Source organism: Camellia sinensis, chromosome 1 (assembly GCF_055761805.1).
Source record: "Camellia sinensis isolate YWXY chromosome 1, ASM5576180v1, whole genome shotgun sequence".
Classification (NCBI taxonomy): Eukaryota; Viridiplantae; Streptophyta; class Magnoliopsida; order Ericales; family Theaceae; genus Camellia; species Camellia sinensis.
The window spans coordinates 50515410-50540525 of record NC_138961.1 but is presented as its reverse complement, the minus strand read 5'-3'; the positions used below and the strand labels follow the sequence as shown (position 1 = coordinate 50540525).

General features: G+C 42.0%; 1 protein-coding gene across 1 annotated transcript; it reads left to right on the top strand.

The window, feature by feature from the left end:
- Positions 1 to 23207: 23207 nt before the first annotated feature.
- Positions 23208 to 24880, top strand: LOC145796068 (uncharacterized). The gene is made up of 3 exons (XM_082881070.1): positions 23208 to 24159; positions 24247 to 24530; positions 24644 to 24880. Exons 1-3 carry the CDS (start codon positions 23208 to 23210, stop codon positions 24878 to 24880), a joined length of 1473 nt encoding a protein of 490 aa, XP_082737196.1.
- Positions 24881 to 25116: the final 236 nt, after the last annotated feature.

The window sequence follows — 25116 nt, the reverse complement described above, 5'->3', positions numbered from 1 at the left end:
ACTGTATAAGCTGTCACTTTTCGGCCGGACCTTGTTAGGAAAAGCGGCTATGTGGTATTCAAAGCTGGAGGATTCAGTAAAGCGGAGCTGTGAGGAAATGGCTGAGGCCTTCATCGCACAATACACAAACAATATGCAGATCGAGGTCACAACCCGTGATCTTGAGGCAAGCCGTTAGGAGCCAAAGGAGGGTTTCTCAGACTTTGTAATGAGGTGAAGGGCCAAGGCTTCAATGATGACTACTAGGCCGTCAAAGAAGGATCAAATCAGGATGGTGTTCCGCAATCTATAAGGAAAATTATTGTAGAAGATGATCGTCTTACCATTGTTCACATTCACTAAGCTCCATGAGATAGGGGTTCAGATTGAAGATGCAATGAAACAAGGGTTGACAACCAATGAGAAGGAGCAGGCCAAGTGGCCTTTTGCGCACAGTTCCATTATAACCACTAGTGGAAGCACAACTGCGCAGCCGTCTAATGTGAGTGTTGTCACCACCACTGCCAAGACTGCCAACCCTTTCGCCAGTACAACTCCACAAACCTCAAACAACCAGGCCCGATCCCAAAGGGTCTTTACTTCACTTTACATGCCTTTATCCCAAGCCATGAAGGTGCTGATCAAAAAGGGGCATCTTAAGCCATTAGAGCCTTGCCCACTACCCGATCCTTTCCCACCTAAACACAACCCAGCCAAATACTGTGCTTTTCACCAGTAGCATGGTCACGACACCGACCAATGCTTCAGGCTGCGTCATGAGATTTAAGATCTCATCGACAACAAGGTGATAGCACCACCCCAAAAGCCAAATGTAACCACCAACCCTCTCCCAGCCCACAATCAAGTCCCTCCACCCCGGTACTTAAATCTAATACATACACTGGCCATCCCCTATGACCCTAGCGTATATATTACCTCTTCCCATCTACCCAAACTGACGTTGTTCATCCCTGAAAGCACGGCCTTATGCATGATGGGCACGTCCACACTCCAACCTGAACCCGTGGTGGTGACAATAGCAGAAGGAGGGAAGTTGTCCTTGCAGGAAAATGTCAATCCATTGCTTGAGAGCTCTGCGGACTTATCTGAGAGGGTGTATGACCCATACTGTTACATTGTGCAGACCGATCAAGCCAAACCAAAAGTGGTATTGCCGACAACAGCGGAGGTTAATGTGGTTAGAAAGGATGGCCCAAGTCAGGGACTAGATGATCTAGCGGAGCTAGAAGAGGACTTAGACAATCTGCAGTTCTTTGACGAGCAAGATCAGGGAGACGTGCAAATTGACTGGTTTGATCTGAATAGGTCGACAAACAGCTCCCGGTGACTTAGTGACGAGCCTAACAAAGAGGAAGAAACTGAAACACAACTAGAGGAACAGGGAGCAAGAATTGCTGCAATGGCCGGAATAGCCGGAGACAAGGGAAAACTACCGAAGAATAACGGTGTGGAACAATCATCTCAGGAACTGGGCATTGTTAGTACCATGGATACAGAGCAAGAAACTGCACTGAAACAGTTTGAACAAGAAAGGGGTGAAAACAACCAGAAAGCTGGAACAGTTCAATTCCAAAAGATGAATTTCCAACACAGGATGGATAGCCGAATTCCCAAAAATGATAGCCTGTAGACACCCCATTTTTGACCGACCTCAAGACTTAGACGTCATCGCTTGTGCACTTGATGATTGTGCTTGTTTGAGCGCCCGAAGTTCTCGGCAAAACACCTTGTCTCTAGGCCTCTAAATCCTTTTGTTTTGTGCTTGTTTTTGGGCCAAACCTTGGTGCCTCTTGCCTAGAAGGGAGAGGGGCCTTGTCGGCCACTTTTCCCACTTGTCGACCACTTAAAATGGTCGATCGGCTAGTTAAGGTGGCCGGTCGGCCACCTAAAGTGGTCGACGGCCATTTTTCTCTTTTTTTTTTTAGATATTTATTTGCCAGCTGTGCCAGCTGTTGTTCACTGATGCTCATCTCCATACACGTGTATGGAGGGATGAATACAAGCCTTTAGCTTGATTTTCTATATATAAGGGGGTCTATCCCCCATTTTAGAGGGTTAGATAATTTTGAGCAAATTTCTTCCTCTCTCTAGAATTCTCTCTCTCCTCTTGTTTTATGCTTAATAGTTAGAATTCTCTACACATTTGCACACTAGCCCTTAGCCAAATTGGACCACCTTGGAGCTGAGGTCCCTTGGAACCTATTTTGGGCTGTTAAAAGGTTGTTTGAGCCTAAAAGAGGGCCTTTTTTGTGCTGAACTTCAAGAGGTATAAGTTTTACCTTGTAGGCTTAGTTTTAATCACTTGCTTGGCTATCTTTTTATACTGTTTTGGGCCTAGTTTCAACTACAAAAATTTCTGATTTTTGGAACTTAACATGTTGGTTTGAAGCCATTTCGTGCTAAACGGGCTGTCTACCCTTCTTGTTGCTTATTTGTGTGAGCCTTTACACCATCTTTTAGCATATTAAAGTCACACTTTTTGGGCCTTTATACCACTAAAATTCAGAGTTATTTCAATGGTAAAAATCATGTTTTGAAGTCCAAAAATGGAGGGGGTAGCCTTCCCTTCTTGTGTCTCACTTCCATGCCTAGTTAGCATCACATGGTAGCATGTTTTTGTAGCCTAACTTAGCTTATGTCCAGCATGTGTTTGCCTTTGATTTGGCATGATTTAACTCTATTTTGGGCTGCTTTGGTCATATGAGTCTTGTTTTGCATAGTTATAGTGCAAATGGCTTCATTAGTTTAGTGTTTAAGGCCTCTAAACATGTTTTGCTTGGAATGATTGCATGTTGTAGCGTCTTTTAACATGTAATTTCAGTGTATATACCTCTGTCACATGCTCATTTGTTTCACTCTTTCATTGCTTTTGAGAGTTGCTCTTGAGTCTTGTTTGCAAGCTAACATGTGAGCATGTTTTTCTAGCCTTTTGTGCCTTAATTTCAGCATGTTTTAGCCACTATTTTGGCCTATTTAAGTCTATTTTGAGCTGGTTTTGGTCAATTGAGGCTTATGTTGCATGGCTATAGTGTAATGGTCTTCACTAACTTAATGAGTTAGGCTTTTAAACATGACTTGCATGTGTTGCTTGCATGGTTGAATGTCATTTTACATGCCATGTTAGCACTAAAATATCTATAACCTCCCTCTATTCTTCAATCTTTACTTTGTTTTGAAAGTGGCTTTGAGCCTCTTGTTGGCTTGAGTATGGAATTGAGACCCTCATGCCTAATGGTTTAATTCCTTCGGGAGTTCATTACCAACAACATGAGGCCTCATTTATGCTCAAGGTACTTGTGGTTTAAGCCCTCTTTCCATTAGAGGACATTCACCTTTTGGACTAATCGATTAAAGGACTAATCAATAATGTGAAATGTGTAAACAAAATGAACAAAGTAAAAGAGGCAAGATAAACATCTTTGTGTTGCATTGCATGTGTTCAGATCGGACGTTAATTCGAACACAAGAAATTTGGGACGTTTCATACTCGAAGTGATGAAACGTGCTACTTTTCTTAGTCACCGTCACCCTTGATCATGCATGATAGGGTGGTGGTCCTTCGAGTCATATTTGTGCACTCATTAAGCTCGTACAAGCTTGGTTCTCTAGCCATCCTGCATTGAAAATGCTTGGTTGGTGGCTTGAGAGCCAAGAACTATACTCCTTTGAGCTTGAGAGATGATAAGGAGGGTAGCAGTACACACATTCCTTGAAAATGTATTGCTTTGCCTCTATTGCTCTATGTTGCAGCAAAAGCAGAAGTCCAGAAAAGGGGGTGGCCGACCGGCCACTTAAAGTAGCCGACCGGCCACTTGGGGTGGCCAACAACCAATTTTTGTAGCCAATTGGCCACCAGTCAATTTTTGCACAAATGTGTTCCTGAGTTGGAGTGGAGGCAATCTAGAAGTTGGTACAATGTTCAGTGATCAAATGAATGCCAATAGAGGCATCCGATGGCAAGGTAAGGGCATTTTCGGGTGGAGCAACCGAGCATGCATGCATCCCTCACCCTCGAGGCCATTTAGTCGCTTTTGTTAGCTTAGAATAAGTTAGCTAATTCATTCATACATGTGTTGTAATTAATTAGCTTAATTCGTTTATAATATTTTAGCTAGCTTAGAATAGTTAGTTAATTTATTTCAATTGTGTTGTAATAATTAGCTTAATTAGCGTAGCTAGTTAGCTTATTCATTCAAACCCTCCTTCGCGAGGGCACAATGTTGTAATAAGTGTGCATGCGTGTGTGCATGTCTTCCAACCCCACGTCTTTCTCCCTTTTATTTATCTGCTTTCGATGGTTAGATTAGGGACATTTTCGATTAGCATACCTTATGCTTGCATCATTCATTTGTCTTGCATGCACCAAGGCTCGGTGCATCATTTAAACTGCATCGTAATTTCAATACTTATTTGAATACATGTTTCAAAGCATGCTACAAAGTGTTGCATACACCATGATTAGATAGCCGAGCCTATTTAATTACATCATTGCATGTGTTGTATTAGTCATTTAACATAGTTAGAAATCATGTATTTTTCTAACTTTGTTTTCTTTCTTGGCTTGGAGTACTCGGTAAGCTTTTATGCTTTAGCATACTTGCATGAGTGTGAGTGTTGCTATGTTTTTGCATGCTTGCCATGAGGCTATGTGCTTAAATGCTAAATTGCATGAATGCCTATGGATGAAGGCTTTGTTACTTGAATTGGAATAATTCAACGAGTGTGAGTTTTAAGCCCATCATGTTTGATGGAAAATCTACGTTTTAGCCCACTTGAGGGTGGCAAATTCAAACCATTTTCGAAAGCAAACATGAGTTGAATTTGTTCCAAATCTTGCGACTTAGTCTATACCTGCTTGTGTGTGCCACATAGTAAAGTTAGCTAATAAACGGAACAAGAACACATAATGTTTATAAAAGAACATATCATGATTAGTAGAGGCCGATCTTTGATCGGGCGAGCGGGGGTGCTCATTTCAGGACCTTCCCCTCTCATACCCAAGTTACCGAGCCGAGGCAAATTTGGTGATGACGGACACGTGGCCTTTGGCACGAGTCAGGGTTTCCTAAATTTCCCAAAAATAAAATATTTAAGTGGCGACTCTGTAATCTGGCAAAGCAATCCAGTTTTGGCATAGCAATCCAGTTTTGGCATTATTTGATTCAAAATTTGATTTTCCAAAATGATTTGCCAGATTGGACTCTTTGGTGTTTATCAATTTCACATTGCACTTGTGAGACTAGATTCAGAACCGTGAAAGGAGTCCGAACTGTAGGACCAATTCGAGCTCTCCGAAAGGGGGGCGCGAAAAAGTCGAGCTACATAGCCACTCCTTTCCCATGAGAGTATTTCAGCATTTGGTGGAGGGTAGAAGAGACAGCTGGGTGTGAACCCATCTAGTAGCATTTTGGATACATCTGAAGCACCATCTCTCATCTGGCAGTTGGAGAAGGGCTACCTGTCTAGTAGTTCTGAGTCGGGTAGTGAACCAGAATCTGATTCCACAAAGTCTATGGAGTCGGAATCAGATTTTGGTTCTTTTAAGTCTGAGTCTGGTATTCCTAGGGGTGATAACCCGGATGCCAAAGTCTTTTCCAGGTCCTCTTTTTCTTTTGCATTCGAGTCGATTATAACCAAAGAGTTGGATGAGTTGGACCTTATGAACGAGAATGATGCTGTTGATTCTGAGTGTTTCTCTATGCCGCTTGTTTATTGCATTGACCAAGATTTTCAGAATTTTAATGAAAACGATGAGGAAGGAATTCCTCTGGTTTTGAAAATTTTGATTAATCGAGAGGAGGAGTGGTTTGCCAAACCCCTTGCTAATAAAATCATTGCTTTTAATGTGGGTACTGAGAAGGATGCGCATTTGTTCCAGATCGGGTCCACATTGTCTTCGGAGGAGCGCAAGTGCTTAGTCGCTTTATTAAAAGATTTCAAAGATGTTTTCGTGTGGTCCTACGAAGACATGCATGGAATCGATCCTGATATTGTACAACATCGGATCCCTCTTGACCCCGAGGCCCGACTCGTCAAACAAAAGTTACGGAGAATACGCCCGAATTGGGCTTTGAAGATTAAGGAAGAAGTTGCCAAACAGATTGAGGCAGGATTCTTGCTTGTATCTGAGTATCCACTGTGGTTGGCTAGCATTGTTCTAGTCCTAAAGAAGGATGGTAAAATCAGAGTCTGTGTCGACTTCAGGCATCTGAATAAGGCTAGTCCGAAGGATGATTTTCCCCTACCATATATTGATGAGTAGGTAGACTTCACCCCGGGTCATTCATTGCTCTCCTTCATGGATCGATATTCTGGGTATAACCAGATTCTGATGGCGCCCGAGGACAGAGAGAAAACTACATTTACTATGCCGTGGGGAACCTACTGCTATCGGGTGATGTCGTTTGGGCCGAAGAATGCTGGGGCTCCCTATCAAAGGGCTGCAACCACTATTCTGCATGATATGATCCACAAAAAGGTCAAGATATACGTGGATGACATGATTGTCAAGTCCAAAGAAAGAGAGGGCCACTATACCACCTTGAAGAAATTCTTTCAACGGATCAGAGAATATAGACTGAGGTTGAATCTGCAAAAATGTATTTTCGGCTTTACAGTAGGGAAAATGATGGGCTTCTTGATCACACAGAGGGGCATCGAGGTAGATCCTTCCAAAATCAAGGCCATCCTAGAAATGCCACCACCAAGAACTAAAAAGGAGGTGCGAGGCTTTCTGGGTAAAGTGCAATTCATAAGACAGTTTATCTCCAAATTAACATTGACTTGTGAACCACTATTTGGTGTTCTGAAGAAAGGAAAGAAATTTCGATGGGATGATCGATGTCAATTTGCTTTTGAGCAGGTCAAACAGTATCTTCAGAATCCGCCTGTGTTGTTGCCGCCAGAGCCGGGGAAGCCTTTGATTCTGTATCTATCAGTAACAGACACAACCATGAGATGCATGCTTGTTCAGGAATCTAAGGATAGGGTGGAGAAAGCCATCTATTATTTGAGCAAGAAAATGCTGGATTACGAGGCCCGTTACACTCCGCTGGAGAAAGCTTGCTTAGCCTTGGTATAGGTTACCAGGAAGTTACGGTACTATTTGTTAGCTCACTCTGTAATTCTGGTTTCGAGATTAGATCCTATCGAATATCTTTTTGAGAAACCAGTGCTTGCGGGTAGGTTAGCTCGTTGGTTGCTTCTTCTCTCCGAATTTGATCTCAAGTATGTTACTCGCAAATCAGTCACAGGAAGAGCTGTAGAAGAATTCCTGGCAGGTCACCCAGTGGAAGGGGATGAAGCAGTAGAATACTTGTTCCCAAATGAAGCCATTCTGCAAGTTGAGGAGGAGATTTGGACAATGTACTTTGACGGAGCGTCTAACAAATACGGTTATGAGATAGGTGTGTTGCTGATAGCACCCGACTACTCCCATATACCTCTAGCTTTCAAACTCTGGCTCAAGGTGTCCAACAACGAAGCAGAGTATGAAGCGTGTATCGTTGGTTTAGAAGATGCCCTAGAACTAGGGGCAAAAAGGTTGGGTGTCATTGGAAGGTCAAAGAAAAAAAGATAAAGATTTATCACCAAAACCCTGGACGTTCTGATTCATAGGTTTGAGAAATTGACTTTCACGCATCTATTGAGACAGAACAACAGGTTTGCTAATACTTTATCAACTCTATCTTCTATGACAGACAGCCCACTAGGAGTCCAGATGTGTCCAATTATCATTGAGCAGTGATACATGCCAGCTTATGAAACCATTGCCGCAATAGATGAACTGCAAGACAAGAACCCTTGGTACCACAATATCTGGAACTTCTTAGAAAATGAGGTTTATCCACCAGGGGCAAATGCCAAGGACAAAAGGGGGATACGGTGAATAGTCGTTCAATTTATCATCTGCGGAGGTAAATTGTACAAGAGAGCTCATCTGGGAATGCACAAGTTGTGTGTCAAAGAAAAGGAGTCAAAGCGCCTGATGGAGGCCATCCATGGGGGAGAGTGTAGAGCGCACATGAACGGAGTAATGTTAGCCTGAAAGATTCTCAAGCAAGGTTACTACTGGTCTACCATGGAGGAGGATTGTATAGGTTTTGTTCAGCGATACCACAAATGCCAAATTCATGCCAATCGCATGAATATCCCGCCATCGAAGCTATACAACATGACTTCACCATGGCCTTTCTTAGTCTGGGGAATTGACGCCATTGGAGCGGTCACACCGAAAGGGTCGAATAGGCATGAATACATTCTGGTGGCAATTGATTACTTCACAAGGTGGGTGGAGGCTCAATCTTATACAGTGTTGAAAGCAGCGCATGTAGCTAAGTTCATCCGAAAAAACATCATTTGCCAATATGGAGTCCCAAACGAGATCATTTCAGATAATGGCTCCCACTTCAAGAAAGAGGTGATCAACTTGTTGGAGAAATACAATGTGGCTTTTCACAAGTTATCTACATACCGGTCACAAACCAACGGAGCTATAGAAGCTGCCAACAAGAACATCAAGAATGTTTTGCAGAAGATGGTTGAGACCTACAGGGACTGGCCAAACAAATTGCCATTCACACTCTAGGGTTATAGAACTTCAATCCGGACGTCTACAGGGGCAACTCCTTATTCTCTTGTCTACGATATGGAGGTTGTTTTGCCAATTGAAATAGAAGTTCCGTCACTGCGAGTTATGGCTGAGTGTCAGATAGCAGAGGCGGACTGGCAACATAGTAGGTTTGAAGAATTGATGTTGTTTGATGAAAGAAGGCTGAAAGCATTGTACCATGTTCAGGGTTATCAAGGCAAGATTGCTAGGGCTTTTAACAAGAAGGTTAAGTCCCAGAATCTCAAAGAGGGGGATTTGGTGTTGAAAGACAACAAAGCTCCCATCCATGATCCTAGGGGCAAGTTTAGACCCAATTGGACTGGTCCTTATATAATCAAAACTATCTGGTCGGGTGGAGTTGTTATTCTCATGCACCTAGATGGACTAGAATTTTTCCAACCGATCAACATGGACAAGTTAAAGAATTACTATCCCTGAGAAGCTTGCTAGGCCAAAAACTCGGAAGGATGACCTGGGCAGAAGTTAGAGCACAAAAAATTAGAAACAAAGAAAAACTGAAATCGCAAGGTTGAAAACCCTAAAGGGCGTTGGCAAAGGTTAGAGCGCAAAAGGAGAGAGTTAATACTCGAGTGAACCTGAACCGAACTACATAAGGCCTGATTCCTATCTTCGGGATACATAGGCAACTTCATCCTGAAGTCCGGCCGTAATCACCTCCAACTCAACTGTCCTGTCTATATGTTTGATCAGGTCATCTTTGTTTATCTTATACCTGAGGGTTTGGTTGTGATCTTTACTCCGAGAGAAGAGCTGGTCACAATGCTGAGCAGTGCTATTCAATCAATGGGCAATTTGTGATCTTTAGATTCGGGGTTGTACATCTCGAGGATTGATTCTGTGTGTGTCAGGTGGTGATCCTTTTCGTAAATGGTTTTGGAAAGTTTTAATAAAAGTTGATTTTGTTCAAATTTTACCTTTTACAACTTAGACCATTTTACATTTTTGGACCAAAAAGGAAAATTTTCAGGGCACACAACTTTAATTTCATTGATTTCAACATGAAGTTCTCTAACACTCTGATACAAATCAAAGTTATTTTTATTACATCATAAAAACTTGAAAAGTAAGGCCAAAGCAATAAACTAGGGTAAATCAGGTGCTCTGGCGTGCCCTACTTGTGCTCTTGGAAGCTCCTAATGCCAAAGTGGGCCCAAATTATGCCTTATCCTCGAGCCTAGCCAGACACTTGCCAAAAATGGTGCAATTGAAACTAGGGGCAGGGGCCAGAAGCTCTCTCATCCTCTAATCAGTGAGGTACCTAGCCAAGTGTGAACCTCGAATGGGGAATGAAACTAGGTACTCTACCCCTTCCTCTGGGCAGGTCCGGTCATGCCCGAACTGATGTCTGAACTGGAAAGGGAAGTAGAATGCACAGTGTGTAAGGCCGATCAGTTGTATGCCAGGTTGTCGAGTTATGCTGTCGCTCATTTTGGTCAGGTTAAGCCAGGAGCAACGCCAAGTAATATCAGCAGCAGACCTGTTGCACATCTAGTGGAACCACCACCCCTCATTAGGGAAATCCACTAGCTCTTGGTGGAAGAAGTATGCTCGAGCTGAGTATGCAGGGCAAGAGTCCACTACCTTCATCTTGCCCATTAGCCACACCTGGGAAGGGATGAAAGAAAAGGGAGATTAAAGAATAGAGAGATGTATGTTGAGAGAAAAGTGAGAAAAGGGCTTTTAAAGAAAAACAGAGCATGAGTGTCGAGTGATGGGAGAAACACATATGAGAAAGGGTAGGAAACATTATCTAAAGAAGTAGTGGACTCCCCGCGAATTTGGTAGTCTCTCGCCGATGGAAGGCGTCTAAGCCCATCAAAGTCTCGGCCAGCACCAAGCCAATGCAACTCTTGCCTTCTTTCAAACTTTGGGCCACTACAACCAACCGAATGTTGGAACCACCGAAATTAGGGGCGAGAAGGAAATGAGCCAGCATACATAAGCACAGGGCGTGTTGCTGAAAACCCCGCCAAAAAAGGTTGCCTCGATCACCTTTTCCGAGCCGTCTAAAGTCGAAATCCAATCTGAGAGTTTTTCGGTGAAAAATGGCTCCATTTGTGAAGAATTTTCAATTGAAATAAAGAAATCACGAAGCTCAACCTTTTTTAGAAGATAAGGCAGTGAGTGGCAGCCAGGTGTCAACAATCTAGAGGTCCTTCACATTGATGGCTGACAGGTAGCCGACAAGCCACATTGGCGACCGACAAGAGACATTGGTGGCCAGCAGGTCACCTCTCATGGTCGGCATGTGGTTGGCAACCTCTATTTGTGGTCGGCACTCTCTTACTCTGACCTGCTGTCCACCTGTGTGTTGGGCATTGCTGGAAGCATATGTTTTGTTTTGATCTTTGAGTGTTTTAAGGTCTTGTTTTGAGTCTTTTCAACTTTAGCAAGTTTGTTATTTTGTATTTAAGTTGTTGTTGCGTTGTTTTTTGCTATATCAAGTTGTATATTGTTTTGTTTATCGAGTTGTATATTGCTTTTTGTATTTCAGTTGTTGGTCGGTTCATTACCTGATTAAGATTTTGTTTCAATCGAGAGTGTTATCTTGGCCAATTCATTTCTATGTCCTGTTCATGCTATATGGTGCTCATGATGCAAAATGCAACACTTTTTTCAAAAACAAACTACAAGGTTTTATTCTGATCATGTTTTTAGAAAAGAGGAGTACAAGTTTTTAAAGCAAATAGAACTTATCTAAAGCTATACAATGTGCTAATGCTACCAACAAAAGAAACTAACCAAAAGTACAAAAAATTAGCGCCAGTAACCTCATGCTCTAGAGGCCCTCTTCGTCCTCTTCCTCAGAGAAGAGGACTCTGGGGCACAGTCTCCATCAACGCTGCTGTCTGAAGCAAACTCTAAGCCAGAACCAGAACCAACATCGTCTTCGCTCTCTGCCCCGGAACCCTCCTCATCATCGTTGCCTCCGCTCTCGAAACTTGAGCCAATGTTATCGTCTCCACTCTCGGACGACTCAGAATGCTGACTCACTGCCTCCCCTGAGCCACTAGTCTCAGCATCATTGTCCCTCAAGATGGGCTCAGAAGGACTGCACCGGCCTCAAGCACCTCTGCCTCTGCCTCTCCTCCATACTACTGAAGGAGGTACTGCTGGTCCTAGTGCTGGTGCCATCACTGGTGCTGCTAGTACAGCTGGAATCTGGAAAAGACAGTTGTCAACATATCAGTTATAGCGTATATATCAGATGCCAGCATGATATGCAGAATGAGTATATGTAGAAATCAAATACAATATGAGTACAGTATGAATACAATGTGTTAATGCAGTGCATCAGATACAGTGTATCAGATTAGTGCAATTTTGAACAGACTACAGTTAAAATGCCAATGCATCGGTGGAAAATTGATAGCATAAAGCTTAAACTGAAGAAAATTACTTGGATACCGTAGAGGCTGAGCAGCACCTCTCTCCTCTATACCACGCCTATCAAGTAGGCTATCAGCTCAAGAGCCCTCTCCATGTACTCTGTGGAGGCCTGTAAATGCATTTGGGTGTTCAGTATCTGCAATGAACATATCTAAAATGAAATGTGGAGTGCAAATGTAAAGAATGGTCCACACCTGAGTTGGGTCTCGAACCCCGACAAACTCGTGACCAGTCACTGCAAGCTCAATCGCAACTTGGTAAGCATCTCCGGTATACCACCAGCATGTCAGTGCAGTCAGAAGCTCTGGCCAACTGGTCCTTTGCCTCACCTGGAAAGCCTCTCTAGCACGGGCCCTAGTCGCCCTGGTCACTCTGTGCATCTCTCTCGCAGCAGGAGCTCTCGCCTCCTCACCTCCACAAGTACTGGTCAGAGGTGGCATCAAATGTGTCTAAATGAAGGTCGTGTAGTCACCCTCTGCTCGGAAGTAGTCAACATCCAAGCCCACCATAAACTGAGTGACCTCATCAATGGATAGGTTATCTGCTGAGCGCATGGACTCTGGCGGAGCCATCGGGACGATCGGGTCAAGTAGGCCCACAGCCTGGTGGATAAACCGCTCGCTCAGGAACCTGGCCCAACAGACTAGGCCCTTAAATAGAATATGAAAGTGAGAAACGGCCCAGGCCCCAGCATACTGGTCCTGAATCCCCGCTGGCATCATGGCCCATGGCTGCCACATGATCTGCAAATAGAAGTTGTACGGTTGATTAATTGATGTCAGTTGTAATGTGAATCAGAACAGTGTTAAAGCAAAAATGACTGTGTTTTGGGTTACCTCATGGACAGCTATCGTGTCAAAGTAATGCCAGAAAAATGTGAAGGTCTCACGGGTCCTACGCTGGAGCTGGCCGTCATACCTCCGTAAGTAGGGGACTGCCAATGGAAGCTCCTCTATGGGCTCTGGGGCTAGAGTCAGAAAATATGCATAGACCCACAGCTGCAGAGAAAATGCAGTGATATGTGATCAATACAGTATGAGCAGATACAGAAAATGCAAAGTAGAAAGCACAATATATGAACAAATATAGAAAGTGCAAAGCAAAAAGCACAAGTGTTGAACAGATGTAAAGCAGGAACTGTAAAGCAGAAAATGTAAAGTGCTAGGAGGAAACTGAGATGCGTACCTCCCAGGCTCGCTAGTAGCCTCCAATCAAGTCTCCTCTCAAATGGGAGGTTGAGCTCATGTAGCCATATAAGGTGGTGAGGCCAGCTCCGCCCCAGTCATAGAAGCGAACCCGAGGAAGGGTTAGCAGGGCACTCAGCAGATACAGGCCTACGATGTTCCACCTGTTTGAAAACAAGGTCGTACCCAAGACGAACATCAGAAAGCCCTTGGCGTACTGCTCTATCTCCTATATCGTCTTGGGCTTGGTCCCTCTGAACTACTCCATGAACTAGGTATATCTGACCATATCTGTCCGGTATAAAGGTGGATGCGATCCTAGTAGCTCAATCCAGGCCGCCTTCCACTCTCTTATGTCTGTATCAAGAGGGATCGGATCGCCCCCTACTCCTAAGCCAGTGATCATGGAAAAGTCATAGGGAGTCATCGTCATCTCCCCCGCAGTGGAGAAGTGGAAGGAGTTGGTGGTGTCCCACCACCTCTCCACAAGTGCTCTCAGCAGGGGACTGCTAGCGATGACCCACGTTAGGTCGGAGCAAAAGAGGCTGAAGCCAACCTTATCTACAATGTCCCAGACTCCAGCAAGGAGCTCGTTATACCAATCTCGTGCGGTGGTAGCGCCGTACCCTCTGAAGACACGAGACTCGCCCTGTGGCAGAGAACAAATGCAATAGATAAAGAACAGATGGATCAGATAAAACAGTGATAATAGGATAGTCAAGTAAAAAGAAGTGCAAGAAATACAAGTAAAGAAAGGCAGGAATGCATGAAAACAGAGTTCATACCTCAACAGCAATGGCTGACAGGTAAGAAGCCGACTCCCTCAGTAGGAGGTCCTCCGGTGCACCGCGAGCAAACTCAGTGAAGCGTCTGATGCCTCTGGCAAGCAAGATATATGTCTGGGGATGGTATCTCTCTAGATCGAAAGGCCGTACCCTCAACGGTAGCGGCTCTGGCTCTGCCTCAGGCTAGAACTCTGCCTCAAGGTCGGCTTCAAGGTCAATCGCTAGCTGTACTACCTCAAGAACAGGTAGAAATACGGGAGGGAATCTCTGGAAGAGCCCCGTCGTATGGTAAATCATCCGCCATCTAAAAATGGGTGCGAAGTAGGTAAAAGAGTGAAGAAAAATGCCGAAAATAGGGTAAACTTGCAAAAAGTCAACCCTAAGAGAGAGAAAATGGAAGAAAAAGTCAAAGCCTGGGAAAGTTCACCAAACCCGAGAGAAACTCGAGAAGAACAAGCCTAGAAGGGTGAAAATGAGGAAAGAAGGGTCGAAATCAAATTTCAATCGATTCAAGTGAAGAGAACTAAGAGGGTTTAGCAAATCAACTTCGCGTGGGGTGTTGAAAAACGCGTAGAAAGTGGAAATTTAGAGAGAATGAGCACCTAGAGAGAGAGGAGGAGCAATTTTGACTTTAGGGTTGTGAGGAAATGAAGTGTTGAGCTGCATATTTAAAGACCCGTGGTGAAAAGACAAAAAAAGGCCCCAAACTGCCATCGGTGGCCGGCATGGGTCCAGCATGGGTCCGGCAAGGCCTATCCGTGGCCGACACCCTCCTCCTGTGGCTGGTGGCCTCCCTTGGAGTCCTAACACTGTTTTGTGTCCTTGGTTTCCAAGAACTATAGGGATGGTTCACTGTTGGGTTCAGATTGTCTCTACGGAAGCTCAAAACTGTGTTTTTGGTGCACAATGTTCGTCACTTGTCAACATGAACGAGGTGTATCCTTTAAACATATTATAACTCTTCCGAGAGGTAAATCAGAAGTTGTTATTCAATTTGTTTTTGTTAAATTATGCTTTTGTACCTTGCGTAGAATATGCATTTCACTTTGTTGCATAAAACATGCATGTCACTTTGTTGCATAGAATATGCATTTCACACACGTTATTGCATAAAATATGCATTTCATGCATATTGCATGCACGTCTTGCATCCATTATGAATCACGCATAAAATATGCTTTCGTTCTTATTTCACGCATAGAATATGCTTTTGTTTCTCGCATGGAACATGCCTTCAATTAACATTGTATCTCTGTTGTTTGTCTTGCATAGAACATGCATTCTTGTTGTATCGCACTTGTTAAGTTTCTTTCTTACACAGGTAAACGATATTGTATGTACGGTTCATTCAGAGGAGTTCCAGTTGAAGTATGTACGGTTCATTCAAAGGAGTTCCAGTTGAAGTCTTTGTGCATCTATCACACTTGTTCACTTTGTGCATCTATCACACTTGTTCACTTTGTGTATCTATCGCACTTGTTCACTTTGTGCATCTATCGCACTTGTTCACTTCGTGCATCTATTTCACACCTCTCTCTTTTACCTCAAGACGTGCAAAGCACGCACCCGAGTGGTTGTTTCTCAGGACGCATAAAACGCTGCCCTGGGCAAGTTTGACCTCGGGACGTACGAAGTACACTCCTGAGTGATTGTCTCTTAGGACGCATGAAACACAGCCCTGGGTGGGTTTTACCTCGGGACGTACGAAGTATGTGCCTGAGTGGTTGTATCTTGGGACGCATAAAACACGGACCCAAGCAGTTTTTGTTCTTATATTTTGAGATGCATGAAACGCGGACCCGAGCGGCTTTTGTCCTTATATCTTGGGACACGTGAAAAGCAGACCCGAACGATTTTTGTTCTTGTTTCTCAAGACATGTGAAACACAACCCCGAACGATTTTGCTTGTTTCTCAAGTTGCGTGAAACGCGACCTTGAGTGGTTTCTTATTCTCTGGACGTGTGAAACACGACCTCGAGCAGCTTTTGTTTCTCAGTTTCTTAGGATATGTGAAACACAACCCTGAGCATTGTTTTCTTTCTTTGTCCTGTGTTGGCATGGTTAGAGTGTGTTTTGGATCTTTTCACTTTTAAGCTTGAAGCTACTCATTTATATGTTGTTATCTTGTTATTGCTTATTACATCAAATCGCATGATCATGAGTTTTCAAAATAGCTGGCTTCGCGAAGCGTGTGAGTCTAGCTTTCAAAGTTGCATTGTACATATCATTTTGCATCTTGCTCCAGAACTACGCTCGTTTGATTCCTTGCAAAGGGATACGTAGGCAGCCTACGGGTGCAACCATTTATTTCTGTCTTGATTGTTTGTCCAAGTCTTACGGCCTTGTCAGAATGGGTCGTCTCCGGGCTTTGACATTCACTCACGTCATTTCATGACTTTGAGTTCTGTCAAAGACGGGCAACTGTAGACTCCCCATTTTTGACGACCCTTATGACTTGGACGTCATCGCATGCACAGCCGATGATAAGTCTTTCTGCTCACCAAGTGCTCGAAGTCCTCAACGGAACACCACAACTTTGAGCGTTTCAAACTTTGTACACCTGTTGCCTCATTCTTGGACCAACCTTTGGTTTTCGAGCCTACAGCCTCTGGTGGCCTGCCAGCTCGCCCTTTTAGGCTGTCGGCCATCACTTCTTGGTTGCCGGCCTGCTGCCGGCCTCCAGGGATGACCGGCCGACCACAAGTGTATTTTACAGATATTTTATGCCAGGTGTGCCAGCTGTTTGCACAGATACACCCATTTATCCTCACATGTAGGGATGGATCTCCTTGAGGGAATTTCATGTTTTCTATATATAGGGACCCCTTCTCTCTTGTAGCAAGGTTAGAAAATTTTGAATTCAAAAATTTTCCTCTCTCTCTACAAATTCTCTACAATTTTGCCTACAATTCCTTAACCTTTAGCTATACACCCTTAACCAAATTTTCTTGTTTTTGAGCTGAGGTGACTTTGAGCTTGGTTTGAGCTCTAGAGGGTGTTGTTTGCTTGGTTTTGTTGCTTGAAGTTGCTCTTCTCTTCAAAGGTATAATACTTTGCTTGTAGCTTTGTTTTATTTTCTTCTATTCCTACTGTTTTTCCATTGTTTTGGGCTATGAAAACTTTGTATTTTTGGGGCTGAAGCTTGGGTTTAAGGCCATTAAAGGTTGAGGGGTTGATAGCCCTTCTTTTGTACCTTGTTTTGGAGGCCTTTGCCCTTGTATTTCCTACCATTTTACTATCTTTTTTCAAGCTTTTAAACATTGATTTTCAAAGTTATTTCAGTAGCCAAAATCATGTTTTGAAGTCCAAATTTAGAGGGGTTAGCCTCCCCTCCTTGTGTCTTGCTTACTAGCCTAGGTTGTGCCATGTTTTAGCATTTTAATCTAGCTTGTTTTAGCTCAATTCTAGCATGTTTTAGGACACATTTTAGCCTGCTTTAGCACTATTTTGGGCTGTAGTTTACATTCGAGCTTTGTTTTGCATGCGTCTAGTGTAATAGTCCTCATAAGCTTACTTTTTAGGTCTTAGACATCACTTATTTGAGTTGATAGCACTTATTTTTGGCTTTTCATACTTTATTTTAGCATTAATAATCTCTGCAACCTCCCTCTTTTCTTGGCTTTTAATTTTTCTTTGAAAGTGGTTTCAAGTCACTTGCTTGCCCAAGTATGAAATTGAGGTTTTATACTTAATGGTTTAATCCCTTAGGGGGTTCATTACCAACCGTATGATGCTTCTTTCATACCCAAAGCAGCTTGTGTTCTGAACCCTCTTTCCATTAGAGGACTTTAATTCACCTTTTGGACTTAATTGGATTAAAGAATGGTTTGCATATTAAAATGAATAACTAAAACTTGGGACTTGAAGTGAGCAAGATAATATTTGGTTGCGTTCAATCGGACGTTAATTGAACACATGGAAGCATGAACCATTTCATACTTGCTGTGATGAAATGATCCAAGTCTCTAAGGTTAACTTTTTCCTTTGATCATTCATGAAAGGAAGGAGGCTTGTGTCTTATTTTGCATTTGTTGAACTTGCACACTTGGTTTCACAAGCCATCATGCAATGAAATTGCATCCATTGATGGTTTGTGAACCAAAGCTTGCTACTCCTTTGATTTTCTCATGAAAATGAGGGATAGGTTATGCAAACAAACCCTTAAAATACCCTGTGTATGCTCCATTTTTCCTCTATTGCAGCAAGACGAACCTATGCATCAGTGGCCGGTAGACCATCATCCATGGCCGGCAACCTTCAACCATGGCCGGCTGGTGGCCGACAACCTTGACCAGTGACCAGCCAGCCACTGATGCAAAATTCAGGAGAGTGTTGGTAAGGCAGAGCAGAGTGAGCAGTAGAGTTGGTGTTCATCTGTGCAAACAAAGGCATTCGGAAGCAAAATGGTGGTCTTTTTGGGTGGAAACCGAGCATGCGCATCCACATCCCTCGTTTCCCGAGGCATAGTGGTTAGTTGTTTAGTTTAATCATTAATTACACCTGTGTTATAATTATTTAATTAGTTGGTTAACTAGTTAGTTAATTCAAGCGTTATAATAATTAGTTAGGTAGCTTAGCAAGTTTATTTATTTCGGTTTGTAATAGTTAGCTTAATTAGCTTAGCTTAGTTAGTTAGTTAGCTTAATTTATTTGGACTCTCCTTCGTGAGAGCACAATGTTGTAATAATGTGTATGTCTCCCAACCCCACGTCTTTCTTCCTTTTATTTACCAGCTTGTAATGATTAGATCAAGGACACCACGTTTCAATTACCATATTGCATGTTCGCATCCATTTGTATTGCATGCACCGAGGCTCGGTTCATCATTCTAACTGCATTGTTAGTTTCAATACTTCTTTGAATACGTGCTTAGACCGCATGCTATTTACTTGTTTCATATGTCATATTAATAGCCGAGCCTGGTAATTGCATATCACATGTGTTGCATTAGTCATATTACATAAGTTTGGATCATGCATTTTTTCTAACTTTGTTTTTTTGGCTTGGAGTACTAGGTAAGCTTTTATTAGCTTTAGCATATCGCATGAGTGTGATTGTTGCCATGTTTAGAATGTTGCCATGAGGCTAACTACTTAAGTGCTATAACTGCTTGCATGCCTATGGATGAAGGCTTATTCCTTGACTTGGAATGATTCAATGAATGTACGTTTAAGCCCACTTTGTCAAGTGGCAAATTCACAAACTTTATGCCCACTTTGTTAAGTGGCAAAATCAAACCCCTTTTTTTAAAAAAACAAACATGAAATTGAAATGTTCCAATTCTTGTAATTTTAGTATATACTTGTGTGCGCATCACATAGTAACGCTAGCTTAATAAACCAGAACAAGAGCATATAACGTAGATAAAAATCATATCATGATTAGTAGAGGCCAATCTTTGATCGGGCGAGTGGGGGTACTCAAATGTATTCATGACCTTCCCCCCTCGTACCTAAGTTCCCGAACCGAGACAATCTTGATGACAACGGACACGTGGCCTTTGGCACGAGTCATGGGTTTCCTAAATTTCTCCAAAATAAAATATTTAGGTGGTGACTATGTATCTGGCAAAGCAATCCAATTTTGGGAATTTTTGATTCAAAATCAATTTTCCAAATGATTTTTTGAATTTGGACTCTTTGGTGTTTATCTATTTCACATTGCGCTTGTGAGATTAGATTCAGAACCGTGGGAGTCCAAACTGTTGGGCTTATTTCGAGTTTCTGAAAGGGGGCACAAAAAAGGCGAGCTACACTTTCCTTTATTTTCTATGTACATATTATTATCTACTGCATTTATTCTCTTAGTCTTTGAAATCTATTTTCTAGCCAAAATTTTAATTACCCAATTCACCCTCTCTCTTGGGTTGCTTTCTTGTATAACAAATCTTTTTTCTCAGTAGTTAGTTCGAGCAACCATCGAGCGTGAAAATCAAGCATCCAGTACTTTTATAGACTTTGCAGACCGCTCGAGCGACCAAAGCTTCGCTCGAGCAAACTACCCTGTTTTCAGAAATTTTGCAGAGTGTTTCAATGTGCATTCTTGCATCCTCAATCCATCTTAGGCATTCTTAAGCCATGATTTTGGCCATATTAATGAGGATAAGAGTTAGAAACACACGTTAAGATAGAAGAATGATAAGTTAAGCATCTATGGGACGTGTGTTCAATGTGTATATGTTACGTGTTTGTGTAGGTCACGTGTTATCCCCCGCCTGATCAGTTTATTCTATACAATTGATATGTTCTGCTATTGGAGCTATTTGTGAGTAACAACTCAGTAAAGCTATGTTTGATTATAAGTGTAATAACTCGACCCTATCACATGCTTAAATCTCTCATTAGATGTGTGATTATATGCATGTTTATATGTTTGACATGAAATTCCATGTTTTAATGTGTGAATTATATAATTATGAAATTATATTTGTCGATTATGAGAAAATCTGTTGAAATTGCGACCTTTGGACTGTAAATTGAAAGCCTTAGAGGCGTGATAAATCGAAATTGATTCGTAATAAATTAAATTGATTTAATTTGGTTATAACTCTTAATTAAACTATTTGGACCCCAAAACTCAAGTCTTGTAGATATAAGAGATACATATATGAGCTTAGGTTAGCACTTAAACAAATCTCCTGGAGAAAGAGAGAGAAGAAGAGAAATGAAGGAAAGAGGAGAAAACTTAACCTAAGTGGGAGGATTGAAGGAAATTGAAGAATAAGTCAAGGATTGGCTCAAGGTAAACTCAAATACTCTAAACCTCTCCTTAATTGATTAGAATCAATCCTTAGAATGAAGTTTTTAAACCAATAGAAGTTAAGGTTTATGAGTTACTACCATGGTTGAATTTATATCATGAAATTGAACATGTAATCTTTGCATTTGGTTAAATGAAAGGTTGATCCTTAGGTTTTGAGTTGTTTTGAGTAAGATTGAGAGAAATTACCTTCTAATATTTAGTTTCACATGCTTTGAGCTCATTTATGTATATGCTTGTATATGTATAGCTATAGTTGTTTTCATTAACCATGAAAAGATGAAAAAGTGGCAGAAAGGTAGCAATTTGTGTTGTGTATGTACAATTAAAATGAGCTAGGATCTAATTCAGCTTGAGGTTCACGTGTATTATGATTATATATTATGTTTTTGAAATGGAACTTGCTTGAATTAGAGCCTTGAAATACCTTTGGAAAGCTGAAATTGTTGAATTTCAGACTGCTCACATAGAGCCTAGGACTACACGTACAGGGCTCATGGCCGCATGTGCAGGATGCACAACTGCACGTGTGGGGCTCACAGTTGTACATGTAGAAAACAAGGGAGACAAGTGTTGGCTTCTGAAATAAATGGACGTGCGAGGCCGCACGTGCGGCACACCTCTCCGTAGGTGTGGTGAGGGACCTCCGCGTGTGCGGGAAGAGAGGGAAAATTATGTTTCTTTCTGACACCCCTTTTGACCTTCTGAACCTGTTAATCTATATATTTTATACCCCTGAAATACGAAAAAAAAAAAAAAGAAAAAAAAGAAGAAGAAGAAGCTAAGAAAGGAATGCATTACTTATCATTTTATGTATGGGATGTGTAGGTCATTCGCCAGAAGGGACTACTGCACGACCGAATCACTATGAGTAATAGTGGTGTAAAGATGTACTTACATGTATTTATTTTGATACGTTAATGCGCAATTCTCTGAAGTTATGTTATTTGAATGAATGAGGTACAAGAATTGGAATATGGAATGTGGATATGAGATGAGACTTATTTATAGTATAATATATTGGGCCTAAGGCCGTTCTATTATTATTGGGCCCGAGACTGTTATGCTATTATTGGGCCTGAGGCCGTTCTGTTATTATGATTGGGCTCGAGGCCGTTTTGTTATTATGATCGGGCCCAAGGCCATTCTATTATTATGATGGGGCCCAAGGCCGTTTTGAAATGTATTGATATAAAGGACATACATGTGTTACGTACACGTTTACATTTTTCCAGACACGTGCTCGTTTATATGCTTTATTACATTATTATTATTCACTGAGCTTGGCTCATTCCGTATTCATGTATGTTTTGTAAGTGGTCAGCTTGGAGGCCAGCCCTAAGTCAGCTTCAGACGCCTTTTTGTGGAAATTTTTTATTAATCCCAAGTGAAGTCTTTTTATTTCTTATGGAGTTCAGTGCCACATTTTTGTAATGTTTTTGGTGGCTTTGTTGAACATTTTATGGTCATGTAAATTTTGGGTTACTAACTATTTGTACATATACCTACCTGGACTGTATTTATATCTGAACAGCGCATGTGAACTTCTCCATTTAAGGGAAGTTGTGTAATGATCCCGGCACATACGCACGACTCCATGGACGATGTATTATTTAATTGCTTTCACTTTAGGCCCCTTTGTTGAATAAATTATATTCTTTGATTTTGAATTGAGGCCTAAGTACAGGCCGGTCATGTCCTAAACTTTTAGGGGCGGATTTGGGTCATGATAGTTGGTATCAGAGCATGAGTAAATATCTCACAAACGTGTCCATTGGGCTATAAGGAGTCTAGAAAAGACTTAGGTTGCATGCATAATGTTTTCTACGTTGTGAATATCGTATGAAAGATGACTAATGATCATTGCCTATATACACTTATGTCTCTTCTTGTGTGTATTATAATCTTTTGATATGTAAATCATGGTGAGGACAAGAATGGATGATATGGAAGAATCTACCTCAGCACGGCTGGATCTGTTGGAAATGATGATTGCAGACATGGCATAAACTATGAGACAACAGGAACAACAACAGCAGCAACCACCACCGCCACCAGTGGTGCAAGACCATCAAGCTGAGGACCGAACCATTGCACTGACAAAGAATTTAAGAAAATGAAGCCGTCATCGTTCAAGGGGGGCATTGAGTCAATGAAAGCTGAGGCGTGGGTACTAGGTATAAAGAAGTTATTTGAGGTCTTTCCGTGCACAGAAGCACAGAAGGTACAGCTTGCAGCTTTTACCCTTGAAGACGAAGCATGGAGGTGGTGGATGCTCACTCGAAATGAACATTAAGGTTTGCCTTGGGCTCAATTTTTGGAGCTTTTTATTATAAGTATTTCCCACAATGCATGCGGGATAAGAAAGTGACAGAATTTGAGACGTTGAGGCAAGGAAACAAGATGGTGGCAGAGTATGAAGCATAATTTTCGGAGTTAGCTCGTTACGCACCACACATGGTGGATACGGACTACAAGAAAGCAAGAAAGTTCGAAGAAGGACTCCGGAACTTGATTCTGGATAAGATTAATGTGTTAAAATTGCCTACCTATGTCGATGTACTGGAAAGGGTGATAGTGGCTGAAGGTAATATAGCTGCTCAAAATTGGGTTTCTGAGTGGTGGGGGAAGAGGCAGAATGCGCAAGCACCAAGGGGATCAGTAGTGTCACAAAACAAGAAGTTGAACTTGGGAACTTCTAGTACTTCCGCCTCTACTTGTGAATCAGCACCAACTTGTCCAGATTGTGGGAAAAGGCACCGTCGGACTTGTTATTGGGTAACTGGGGCTTGCTTCAAGTGTAGAAAGACAGGACATTTAGCAAGAGATTGCCCTCAGAGAGACCGGCAAAATAGGAATAGAACTACTACAACTTCAGTCGGCTCAACTCCAGCTTCAACTACAAAGACTACTGCAAAATCCACCAACACCAGAGACAATGCTAGGCAGGGGAGAGTATTTGCTCTTATTCTCAGTGATATGCAAAATACTGAGGCTATGGTGTCAGGTACATTTCCTATCGATGGTCACTTTCCTCATGTAATATTTGATTCGAGTTCTACCTATTCTTTTGTGTTAGAAACCTTTGCTAGAAAATTGAATAGACCTAAGGAATCATTATATTATGTTCTATGTGTTTCTTCACCATGGAGGGGCTCCATGTTGTGTACATTCATTTATTCTGCTTGTGAGATCGTTATTGGAAATGTTCAGTTATCTGCTAATATGTTGCCGCTGGACATGGCTTATTTTGATATAATTTTGGGGATGGATTTGCTAAGTAAATACCATGTGACTATTGAGTGTATGTCTAAACAAGTCATATTTCGACCTTCGGGGCAATCCGAATTTATGATTATGGGACATGGGGTGATTCCCCCACCGTACTTAATCTCCGCCATGAAGGCGTGTAAGCTATTACAAAAGGGTTGTTGAGGGTATTTATGTAGCATTTTGAATGGACAACTAGTAGAGGTGTGTGTTGATAACATTCTAGTGGTACGTGAATTTCTGAACGTTTTTCTAGAGGAGTTGCTAGGAGAGTTAGTGGACCATGAGATTGAATTTGTGATTGATATAGTACCAGGAACCCAACCAATTTCAAAAGCCCCTTATAGAATGTCACCTATGGAAATGAAAAAGTTGAAGATACAGCTGCAAGACTTACTTGATAAAGGATTCATTCGTCCGAGCACTTCTCCTTGGGGCGCACCAGTTCTTTTTGTTAAGAAGAAAGATGGGACACTTCGGTTATGTGTTGACTATCAGGAGCTTAATAAGGTAACTGTAAAGAACAAGTATCCTTTCCTAGGATCGATTATCTATTTGATCAACTTCAAGGTGCACAAGTCTTTTTGAAAATAGATTTACGATCTAGATACCATGAGTTAAAGGTGAAAACTAAAGACATTGAGAAGACTGCTTTCCGCACCCGATATGGGCATTATGAATTTCTGATTATGCTGTTTGGGGTTACTAATGCACCGGTGGCCTTCATGGATTTAATGAACTGTGATTTTGAGCCGTACCTGGATGACTTCCTAGTTGTGTTTATTGATGACATTCTCATTTATTCGACAAACACGGAAGCACATGAGAACCAATTACGAATAATTCTGCAGATACTTTGAGATAAGAGCCTATATGCGAAATTGAAGAAGTGCCAGTTTTGGCTACATGAAGTGGTGTTTTTGGGGCACGTAATTAATAAAGAAGGTGTTTCTATTGACCCACACAAGATAAAATCCATTGTGAATTGGCCAACTCCTACGAATGTAACAGAGGTGTGTAGTTTCATGGGCTTAGCAGGGTACTACAGAAGATTTGTACAAGACTTCTCCAAGATTGCAACACCACTCACCCAACT